Here is a 12540-nt window from a genome sequence, read left to right on the forward strand (position 1 = left end):
AACTCAAGGTCTATGGATCCCTCAGGAAGCCACATACCAAATCAATCTCCTAGAGTTACGTGCCATTTGGAAAGCACTTCAGACCACCTCAGCTCAAGTCCAAGGAACACATCTCATGGTATATACTGACAACCAAGTCACCATGTTTTACAAAAACAAGGAGGGTCCGGTTCCCGGACACTGTCAAGAAACAACTTGAATACTTCACTAGGCAATCAAAGCCTATATATCCCTCCAGGCCACTTATCTTCCAGGTCTCGACAATGTAATGGCAGACCGCTTAAGCCAGGTTTTTCACCCACATGAATGGACTTCAAATCCAGAGGTTGCATTAAGCGTTTTCTAATAGTAGGGATTCCCCACAATGGACCTCTTCACCACGGAAGCCAACAGACAAACTCAGACTTTTTGCTCCACTTATCCAAGCAAACTACGGTTCACCCCGGAAGCCTTTCATTCCATGGATACCAGGCTTAATTTATGCTTACCCTCCCATTCCACTAATTTTTTGGATACTTCAGAAATGCATTCAGGATGTGGCGGACATGATACTCATTGCCCCAGCATGGCCGAGACAGCCATGGTATGCATATCTATCTCATGCAACTTTCTATACGCCCACCCATACCACTGCAGAATCTTCCACATCTTTTAACTCAAGATGGAGGCTCTCTCCTCCATCCAATGCATCAATCGCTTCATCTCATGGCATGGAGATTGAAAGGAAAATATTAAACCACTTAGGCCTACCTACGCAGGTAGAAGATATGATTCTCTTCCATCAAATGCAGCAAGACTGAGCATCTTCTATTAAACTGAGCCATACACTACCAACCAATCACTACAACGTTTTACTTCTTGTTAATCTTTTATCTTTCCTCTTACTCTACTCCCAGTTAGAATAACCCCTGTTTTATTGTAACTTATTCTTCTATGCACTTGTTATATTTTGTAATGTATACTCTTATGTTTTAGTTATGCACGTTATAATGTATTGCTCACCCCTTGTTTTATGTAAACCGACATGATACGAACTTCTGTGAATGCCGGTATAGAAAAACACAAATAAATAAATAAATAAATATCCTTATTGCATCCAGAAAACCTTCAAACAGACGCAACTATACTGGAAAACGCCATCGCTGCCAAAATTGGTGTAATCCAAGGAACAGGGACCCCTTTTCAGCCACTGCCACTCAACTGCGCAGTATCTGCATACACTTTACGAAGCAGGTTTAGCCACCACATCAGTCCGAGTACATATCAGCGCTATAGCAGCGTTTCATGACCCTCATAATGATCTACCAATTTCTAATCATCCGTTGATCTCCAGATTCATGAAGGGCATACTACATCGACCACTGGTAACAAAACCACCGGTGCCGTGGGGCCTGAACATGGTTTTGGAACAACTAATGCTTCCTCCCTTTGAACCATTAGACACAAGCCACATTAAATACCTGACATGGAAAACAGTCTTCTTGGTGGCCATCACATCGGCAAGACGAGTCAGTGACCTCCAGGACTTAGTTCAGTACTCCCCTTATTTGGAATTCTACCATAAGGTGACACTTCGCCCTCACCCCACCTTCCTTCCTAAGGTTGTCTCTATATTTCATCTCAATCAAACCATTACTCTACCTATTTTTATGCCAAAACCTCATAACGAGCGTGAAAAACTTCTGCATTCCTTATACTGTAAAAGGGCTCTAGCTTACTATAAACAAAGGACTCAATCCACTATGAGACCTTCTCAACTGTTCCTTTCCTTTAATCCAAATGATCCTGGTCAACCTTTCTCAAAAAGAACTATTGCCAGTTGGTTATCTCAGATCATTCTATCAAACTACAAATCAAGCCTAAGGTGCACCAGATACACATCACAACAGCATCAGTGGCCCACTTGCACAAAGTTCCGTTAGTAGATATCTGCACCTTTACATCCCACTATTGTCTACAACAGACTACCTCTGATGCAGCACTGGGCACAGCAGTCTTATCGATACTTCAAAACGTATGAGACTGTCTACTACTCCAAGTGGTGTTGTCCAATCCTTAAAACACCTACACCAGGGACACAACCCGGGAGCTTGGGGCTATCGACGGGAAAAAGCAAGTTTGCTTACCATAAACGGTGTTTCTGTAGATAGGAAGAATTAGCCATGCGATTCCTCCCTAGACAGTCGGAGGACACATACTTTTTTAATTCACCTCTCGCTTGGCTACAAAGAAACTGAAGAGAGGGAATTGCGCGGGAACACCACTGCACAGATGCACAGTCAAAGCTCTGTTACTGAGGAAACTTCACCTACTTGGGGTCTGACGCTTCCCAGACAGCATGGCTAATTCATTCTGCTATCTATGGAAACACCGTTTATGGTAAGCAAACTCGCTTTTACTTGTTTTTAACCTCGATAGCAAGTTTCTTTTCAAATTCTCTTAGCCAGCTTAATAATTTTGCACATCTAACTTGCCAGTGCTAATTCTCTTCCCTATTTTCCTAATTTGTGTCTTCATTCCATTTTCTGAATGATGCCCTTTTGGCTTTGCCTCTTTCACTTCACTATTAAATCACACCGGCAGTCATTTGGTTTTCCTTCAACTTTTGTTTCTTCCACTAGAGCAGTCTCTTCTTGTTTCAACAGAGGCAATGCAGCTTTGGTGAGGGTCCACAAAATATTGGATAAATGGGCATCAGCCGATGCAACTCTAGGGAGACGTTTTTCAAACTGCTGTAAATTCCACCCTATGAAAAATGGCTGTGCTTCACAGGTCAAGACTGTTGAGTAGTACAATGGAATGGGAGTTTTGCTTAACATGTTTTAATTCTTCTAATAAAGACCAACCCTCCCAATATGTCTCTGAAAGTTGTTATATACAGGACCCATTAGCCTTTATAGTGTGAACAGTATTTTGTTCTTATTCTCCCTTAACCCCACCCCAAAAAAAAAAAAATCAAATACTGGGGAAGAGCTGTAACCAGAGAAGGAAGGGATGTTAAAGGAGATGGATCTGGGATCACATGATCCATGACATCTTTGCAAAGGCAGGAAACTGCTGTAGGAGTTCATGATTTAAGTACTTAAAAGCCACTTTTTTTGCTTCTTACAATGTATCCAGTGGTATGTACACAGGAAACACAATCAATATAAAACTAAATAGGTAAAATTAATAAGGAAAATTTCCACTTTAAATTTTTAAATTTGAGTATACTATTAGAAATAAATTACTTCACATTGGAATGATGATGAACTGCTTTTCATAGGAACAGATGTTATTTGGTTTACTTACTGTCCAACCAGATCAATCTGTGCAGAGATAGAGGGATGGGTATGTTCAACTATACAGTCAGCAACCCAGCAAAAATTTAACTTTCCTAGTGTGTAGCAGATGGACTCAAGTCCAGTGGGTATAGTGTGCTCCTGAAAGCAGTTGGAGACTGAGTAAGATTTTAGTCTGACGTCAGCACTACATATACCCATGCAGGAAGCTCTGCTCTTCAGTATTTCTCGGTATCCTTAGCAGTTCGGGACTACTCACACGCTTGCACAGCGTTAGAAAATCCAAACCAAAGAAGAAAATTCCAAAACAAAGAAATAATCTTACCTCTACAGACAAGTCTTGCTATCCTCTTGTGATACCTAAGGGTCCCTCCCCCAGTCAAGAATTCCTGAGGTGATTTCCGAGATCCTTCAGAGGCAAGCCTTAGTCCAGTAGCAGGTTCCCAGCGTGGACTTAGCCCCTAGGAACGGGAGTGGTTGAGAGGCAGCGGGTGCAGTACCGAGCACGGCGGTGAAGGTACCTTTCCTTCTCCCCCCTACAGCCGGAGATCGCCTGGCCCGTGATCGGGAAATGCCAAGACAAGGAAAGGTAGAAACCTTTCTTAGTCTCCGAGGCTCAGCCGCACAGATCGCCAGGCAGCATCTGTCCTATCGGGTTGATCAACCCCGTACAGGCTAGACATATCTTGCCTGCGTGGTCGGCACCATTTCCCTCCTTGAGCTCTATACTGTCCGGCTCGCCGCTGAGCCATGCGCACAGCAGCGAGCCGGGCGCATAACCTACTTGTGTGCATTGCGGCGCACGCATCTGTGCCTGGCGCACAGCGACGCGCACTAGGGTGCCGAGCGCATAGCGGCACGCTCAACGGCGCCGGGCGCACAAGTTAAGCCTGTATGCATAGCGGTGCACGCATCTCCGTAACGCACATAGCGGCCTGCAGGCACATCTTAGTCGCCCCCGGATCGCATATCTAAGCCGCCCGGTGCGCGCAAATAAACACACAGACTAGTCTTGAACGACCCTACGTGTCCAAACCATGGCACCACCGGCCAAGAAAGCCGTCACAAGTCCTCTGCCCAGCCTGCCACCTAAGAGCTGCACAACACGAGGACGACTCTGCTCTGTGCATACAGTGCGAGGCGGCCCTGGGAGAACCAGACCAAGGCCCCCCGGCCAGTAGAGGAATCCGGCTCCATCAACGATAGTACCCTGGACCTCTCTATCCCCGGCTTGGTCCCTTCTCAGTTGGGCCCCTTGGAGGAATGCTGCCTGCTTCAATATGGACCTAGGAACCTTTTCCTGGGTAGAATTCTTCAAAGGGCTGAAAACCTTTGTCCAGGCACAATCTGTGCTACCGGCGACACAGCTACAGCCTCCACCAGAAGACCAAAATCTTCCAGCCCCCTCTCTTCTTCCCCGAGACGTGCACTCTCCAGAGAAAAGCCTCCTCTTAGGGGACACGGACCCCTCGGGGGAAGAACCAGACTCCCTGGAGGAAGGAGAAATCCCTCCTGGAATGGAACCATACCGTACCATGATGCGTTTCTTCTCCAGAGACGTTACCAGACCTCGTGTCTCTGAGCCTGAAGGAACTGGCAATCCCAAGCACAAGCACCACAGTGGAATCAATGATGAACCCTCTTCTGGTCTGGCTCCGTCAGGCCTCACACCATTTCCCATTGCTACAAGCCGTACAACAACTGATCGACCTGGAATGCTCCGGAGGCCAGTTTCAAAGGAAGACTGGCCCTAGAAGCCCTATACCCACTGGACCCCTCAGCCAAAGAACTCCTGGTGTTTCCCAAAGTGGACACCATGGTCTGCACTGTCACAAAGCGCACTACCATTCCAGTCGAAGGAGGAGCGGCACTCAAGGATGTCCAGGACAGACGGCAGAAATCCATCCTTAAACAGTCGTTTGATGCAACAGCTATGTCACTACAGGTCGCTGCCTGCTGTGCCGTGGTGACACGTGCCTGCTTATCACTCGCCAGGAACGCTACCATGCCCATCGAAAAATTAGAACATTAGAACCAGCGATATCCTTCCTCACGGATGCGACCGATCTGGTGCGCACCTCAGCCAGGGGCGTCTCATCCATTGTGGCAGCCAGAAGGCAACTCTGGCTCCGAAGCTGGTTGGCCGACGTAACCTCCAAGACTAAGCTCACAAGAATGCCCTTTAAAGGAGCCCTCCTGTTCGGAAGAGAACTGGAGAAGTTAGCCGACAAATGGGGCAAATCCCCAGTACATCGGCTACCAGAGGACAAGAACAAAAGTAAGCGTCCCTCTTCCCGAACATCCAAGGACAGAGGAGCACAGCGCTTTTAGACCGTACAAGAACACATACCAAGCGCCTTGCCCCGCAGGCAGGGGCCGGTCCTTTTGGAACAATCACAACAAGAGGGGAGCTGGCGCAGGTCCAGGCCCCAGCCGCATCCCACAATGAGAATCAAGTCCTTTCCTCAGGAAGAAGCCATAGGGGGCAGGCTTGCCCTATTCTACCAAAAATGGGTCAAGAATAATGTCAGACAAGTGGGTCCTAACCATTATTTGAGGGGGATACTGTCTGGACTTCCACAGCATCCCTCCAGACAAGTTTGTGAAATCACCTTGCCACTCCCCCTCCAAGAGGACGGCAGTGGAAACCACACTGAGAAAATTGCTCTCCCTAGAGACTATAATACCGGTGCCCAAGCACCAACAAAATACTGGGCACTATTCAATCTATTTTATCGTCCCCAAGAAAGAGGGAATGTTCCGGCCCATCCTGGACCTAAAGTCAGTCAACCGCTACCTGAGGATACCACACTTTCGCATGGAAACCCCATGTACAGCCAGGAGAATTCCTGATCTCCCTGGATATGTCAGAAGCCTATCTGCACATCCCGGTTCATCACAACCACAGCATTTCCTACGCTTCACGATCATGGAACACCGCTACCAGTTCCGAGCGCTATTCTTCGGACTAGCCACTGCTCCTCAGACGTTCACCAAAATCATGGTGGTAGTGGCAGCAATACTGAGGAAAGAAGGAATCCTCGTACACCCGTACCTGGACGACTGACTGATCAGAGAAAAATCTCCAGAAGAAAGCCATCAGGCGACCTCCAGAGTCAAGAACCTACTGCAAAACCTTGGGTGGGTCGTCAACACAACCAAGAGCTTTCTCCAGCCCTCCCAATCTCTAGAATGCCTGGAGAGTCCGGTTCGACACCCATCAGGACAAGATCGTCCTTCCGTTTTACAAGGAGAAGGAAATTGGATCAGCTAAGAAAACTGTTGAACGGCATTCGTCCCATGGTATGGGACTTACCTCCAAGTCCTTGGACTCATGACATCAACCCTAGAAATCGTACCATGGGCAAGGGCCCACATGCGACCACTTCAACGTTCCCTACGGTCATGATGGAACCAGATGTCCCAGGACTACACCGTCCGCCTCCAGTTGCCGGCGGAGGTACGGACCCAGCTCCTATGGTGGTTACAAGAAGACCATCTGAGCAAGGGAGTAAGACTATCCCCACTGATCTGGGTCTTGCTCACCATGGATGCGAGCCTTTGAGGGTGGGGAAGCCCACTGTCAGGAACTGATGGCCCAGGGACAAGGAAGAGTCGGGATGGAACATCAACCGACTGGAAGTCTGGGCAGTCAGACTAGCCTGTCTACGATTCAGTCACAGACTCCGAGGAAAAGCTGTCTAAGTCAACAGGTGTCCATGGAAATAGACCCCCCAATGACGTAGGCAGAAGCAAACCTGCAAGGGATCTCTGCCACCCACATCGCGGGAAAAGACAACGTCACTGCAGATTACCTCAGCAGAGAAAGTCTAGACCCAGGGGAATGGAGGCTGTTAACTACAGCCTTCCAGTTGATAAGAGACCACTGGGGAACCCCAGCCATGGATCTTCTGGCAACCCGGTCCAGTGCCCAAGTTCCCAAGTTCTTCAGTTGCAGACGAGACCCTCAATCCCAGGGGATCGACGCCCTCGTCCAAACCTGGCCACAGGAAGACTTGCTGTATGCCTTTCCTCCATGGCCACTACTGGGTGGGATCATCCGCAAGATAGAATGCCACAGGGGGCTAGTACTTCTAGTGGCCCCGGACTGGCCAAGAAGGCTGTGGTATGCATACATGCGAAAACGTCTGGCAGGGAATCCCCTGTGTCTACCTCCATACCAGGGACCTGCTCCAACAAGGACCGATCCTCCACGAAGACCCAACTCTATTCTCTCTTACGGTCTGGCCACCGAGAGGACATGCCTGAAGAAGAGCGGATACTCGAGAACAGTAATTGACACCTTTCTTCGAGCATGAAAGTTTTCCACATTTTTCTTATATACGAATATAGAGAATATTCGAAGCCTAGTGTGAAGACCGTGACATCCTTCCGCAGACAGTCACAATTCCCATGATCCTGGAATTCCTGCAGGACTGCCTGAAGAAGGGGTTGTCTCTCAACTCCATCAAGGTTCAAGTGGTTGCGCTGGCCTGCTTCAGAGCCAAAGTGGGACCGCATCAGTCTATTTCCCATCCAGATGTCTCCGGCTTCCTGCGAGGGGTCAAGCAAATCAGACCACCTCTAAAGTGGCCGGTACCCCTATGAATCTCAATCTAGTACTCTACTTCCTAGCGGGAGCTTCCTTCAAACCCACATGCGGTCTGTCCCTACGGCTCCTGACCTTGAAGACTACATTCCTAGTGGCAATATGTTCAGCCCGTCACATCTCCGAACTTCAAACGCTATCCTGCCGGGAACCGTTCCTCAGATTCACACCGGGATCCATACAGCTATGCACTGTCCCCTCCTTCCTTCCAAAGGTGGTTTCTATTTCCATCTAAACCAAACTATCTCACTGCCATCTCCAGACGAGAATAAGGACTCTGAAGACTCACGCCGCCTATGCCATCTTAATGTCGGCAGATTCCTAGTCCGCTACCTGGAAAGATCGGAATCCATATGAAAGACGGACCACCTATTCGTCCTTCACAGCGGGAAGAAACAAGGGGAAGCAGCCTCGCAGGCAACCATAGCCGCTGGATCAAAGAAGTAATCAAGGCGGCCTACGTAGAGGCAGGCAAGCCTCCACCTCTACAAGTCAAGGCCCATTCCACAAGGGCCCACGCAGTGTCCTGGGCAGAAACCAAGATGCTGTCACCCACTGAAATCTGTCGGGCGGCGACGTGGTCCTCCATTCACACCTTCTCGAGGTTCTACTGCCTGGATGGTCAAGCCAGGGAGGACACAGCATTCACTAGGGCAGTATTAAGTGGGCCACGGGCAGCCTCCCACCCGGTTCGGGAGTAGCTTTTGTACAACCCATTGGTCCTGAGTCCATCTGCTACACGCTAGGAAATAGAGAAATTACTTACCTGATAAATTTGTTTTCCTTAGTGTAGACAGATGGACTCAGTATCCCGCCCACGGCTGCCTCAAAATACAGAAACCTCGGGTGACAATCCCCAAGAGCAAGACAAGCACAGGTAGGCCAGTCTTATCCCCAGTTAAGACAGCCAGAGTTTACCAGGTGTCGGCGTTTCTCAGTTGAGGGCACTGGCGGTCTCCAGGTATAGTCCACGTCAACCAGTTCAAGTTAATCAAGTTATCCAAACACACACACATCCACTATTGCTTTTCAAGGAGAATACTGAAGAGCAGAGCTTCCTGCACGGGTATATGTAGTGCTGACGTCAGATTGAAATCTGAGTCCGTCTCCAACTGCTATCAGGAGTACACTATGCCCATTGGTCCTGAGTCCATCTGTCTACACTAAGGAAAATGAAATTATCAGGTAAGTAATTTCTCCATTACTGTTTAAGCAGTCAGTATGCAACTAATTTGCATGTATATATTTGTATTGTGCACATGTTCAGTCTAAAAATTGTTACAAATGATATGATTTCCAACAATACTTTATTTTGCAAATATTTTCTCCCCTGAAAAGGGTACACTAAATGTGCATTGAAATTATACTGCAAGTTTGCTTTCAGTAGCTTATTAATGGTGTGTTCATGATCCCTAATAAATGTTTTATGTAGGTGGTAGTCATTTAGCCCTTTCTTGTGCTTAAGTTTATAATGTTCATTAAGGGATTTCAGGACAAGTTCAAACTCCAGTGTCCTTTTCTGATGCAGTGCTAATAGTAATTTCTATACAAGTTCCACCTTTCTCTTACTGCATATTACTTGGTATCAGTTGTAGTATTAGTAGTCTTAGGATGTTGGCATTTGATGTTATTAATATTTGTCTGCTGTTTATCTTGGAATTCATTTTATTTCACATGCACAAGCATTTTGCTGGAAGTATCCCCATTGCCTGGAAGAATTAATAATTCCAATAAATATACTGTACTAACAAAGTTCTTATCTTGGGTAAAGAGTATTCTCAGTTGGCAATATGTGTAAAGACATGTTTTTGGTAGTCATCTTTTTTAAATCTTTTGATGTAAATCCTGAGCTTAGCTGTTTGGGTAATTGCCAGGTTCTTGTGGCCTGGTTTTGGCCTCTGTTGGAAACAGGATGCTGGGCTTGATAGACCCCTGGTCTGACCCAGCATGACAATTTCTTATGTTCTTATGAATTCCCTAAATTCTTATATCATTTCTTTAGTCACTTTAGCATGGCGTTGGCAACTTTTTTGGTAAACTGCCTGAAATCCCCATAACAGCTCCTAAGATGTTTGTGTATTCACCTACCCCAACAAAATTCTGGGTTTGAAGCCAGGAAATCGGGAACCATCACCCCATATCCTCTCCCCCAAGCAAATTTACTCACTAACTTAGGCTACCTTAGGGTGCTACACACAGGCCAGTATGCCTACCCAATGCAAAACTTGAAGCCAACTTTGCTGATCTTATATATTGCAATATCAAGTGTTCAAAAAAAACAAAAACAAACAAACAAAAAAACTTGCACAAGCAGTACTTATAAATCTTTATGCTGCCCCTTTATTTATTTATTTTAAAATAAACGTTAAGGGGGCTCGCTTATGTAGAAAGATGCTAACAAAAATACTCAGGTTTAGTATATTCTGAGTCACTTTATGATATAGGATTTTTTTGTCTTTCCTCTACAGCCTTGGAATAAAATTTAATTGAGTAAAACGTTATTGAATATTGCTTTTTGAAAAGGAACCTCAGTAATTCAACATAATTACAAAATTCACAAGAATACAATTAAAACTGTGATACAACTTAAAGAATATCATAAATATTAAACATTAGGTATAAAATACTAATCATAAATAGTTAATTGGATTTCATTATTTTCCTCTTTTTTGTTAGTGACGGGTCAGTCGTATGAGAATATGGTAACTGAGATCATGTCTATGGGCTATGAGCGGGAGCAAGTAATTGCTGCACTAAGAGCCAGCTTCAACAATCCTGACAGAGCAGTTGAATATCTCTTAATGGTAAGTACTTTTTTCTGTCATTAAGCAGGGCTGAATCAGCCATTACATGTGGGTGATGTCATTAAGTGGCACCAAACAGACCCGCTTTCTTTGCTAGTAGAGCTTTTGCTCTACTGAACATGTGTGGAAATTCCTGCTCAGGTATTGCTTTGAGCCCCCGCAACTTTTTTTTTTTCCTTCCACCTGCATGGACATGAATTTTTTTTTTTTTTTTGTGAGAAATCTTAACATTTTTCTTCATAGCTGCCCCAGCCCCTAAAACAGTACTTCCCATTGCTACAAAAAATAAAGATTTAGAACATTTTGTTCCTCACCGTGTCCAGTGAGAAGAAATCCATGGCGAGTGGATTCAGGCTGTATTTGTGGTAGAAGAATGTCCATTTCCACTAGACATGGACTCTGATACTGCTCCCTTGGACCATACCATGACAGGCCAGTGGTTACCATTGTGGTTGGATGTCCCCGTATATCCATAAATTGCAAGGCCTGGAAAATGAAGGAAATTGCACAAGTGACTCAGCAGTCACAGTCTGTGGTCCTGGAGTGCTTACTCATTCACTCTAAATGCAAAGAAATAAATGTGCGTCTCAGACACACACTTATCGCTCAGATATTAATGCCTGCCTGCAGCAGGCAATAATAGCTGAGTGCATGTAAAAGTACAGAAAAGCAGAAAACCGCTTTTCTGTACTCCAGTAAAAAAAAAAAACCTTGGCAGACTGATGCCGGCATCCGTTTTCATAACCGGCAGCCACCACGGGGTCGCGTTAGCAAGGAGGCATTAAGGTCGTGCAAGTGACCCTAGCGCCTCCTTGCTAGTGTGACACACCCTCCCCCCCCTAATTTGCCTATTGCATGGCGCCCCCCTTGTGGGAGCCATGCGCACATTATGGCGGGAGCTGAATAGTCAGCGCCCGCTTTCCACGAAAATTATTGCATCAGCCCCAATATTCTACCAAGGGTGCATCAATTTTTTTGTCCCAATGCAGCTATGATCAGATACCAGCTCTTAGTTTCATTGTTTTTTCTGATGTTTACCAATAAACATGGGAACATGGAGGTAAAAAACTTTGTACATGGAAATGCCAACAAATGTCCACAAACACCCAACACTGCCAGTGATTTGGTATGAAATGCCTGCTTTTAGACTATTTTGGTCCCAGAAGCAGGCATTTCATGCCGAAACACTGACAGCATTGACTGTTTTTGTAGATAACATCTGGTGTTTCCATGTACAAGATTCTTTACCTCTTACTTTCTCATGGCTGTATCATCATCTGGACTGCTTTGACATGGATTACAAAGTTAAACTTTTTGTACGTTTAAAGATTTTATGTGCACAAAAAAAAATAAAGGTATCCTTGAAGTCTTTAATGATAAACTTCTCTAGACTGTCCTTAGATCAATATGGACTTTGGTATTATTTTAATCTAAGGTGATTTGAGCTACATGATCTAAGGCAACTTAAGTTACTTGTCTGATACCAGTGAAATTAATGTAAAAGATAATCACCAACTTTTTTTTTTTTTTTTTTTGGGCTAGAGCAGCAGACCTGGAGGAACTGGGGTGTGGGTATATGTGTGTACTTGTGATGTTTTGGAGGATTAAGGTCACCTGAAAAAGCATTACTTTAGAATCAAGCCGATACAGTAAGGACGCGGAAGAAAGAATGCAGTAGTGCCGGGCGCACCCTCGTTTGCCGCACGCACAGTCCGGATCACATACCACTCGATATAGTATTTAAATGGCATGCAAATGCAAGCAGTGTCCATGAAGCGCAATCCATTTTACTGTATAGAGCGCTATACAGTGCCTAAACAGTATCCTGGGTGCGCTGATACCTGTC

General features: G+C 45.7%; 1 protein-coding gene across 1 annotated transcript in view; it reads left to right on the forward strand.

Annotated features, from left to right (window-relative positions):
* RAD23B (RAD23 homolog B, nucleotide excision repair protein) overlaps nt 1-12540 on the forward strand; it is a 177517-nt gene that overhangs the window by 113952 nt on the left and 51025 nt on the right. Inside the window, exon 6 of the mRNA XM_029604901.1 lies at nt 10567-10694. Coding sequence (XP_029460761.1) covers nt 10567-10694 — 128 coding nt within the window. The remainder of the gene's footprint in view (nt 1-10566; nt 10695-12540) is intronic.

Source organism: Rhinatrema bivittatum, chromosome 1 (genome assembly GCF_901001135.1).
Source record: "Rhinatrema bivittatum chromosome 1, aRhiBiv1.1, whole genome shotgun sequence".
Lineage (NCBI taxonomy): Eukaryota > Metazoa > Chordata > Amphibia > Gymnophiona > Rhinatrematidae > Rhinatrema > Rhinatrema bivittatum.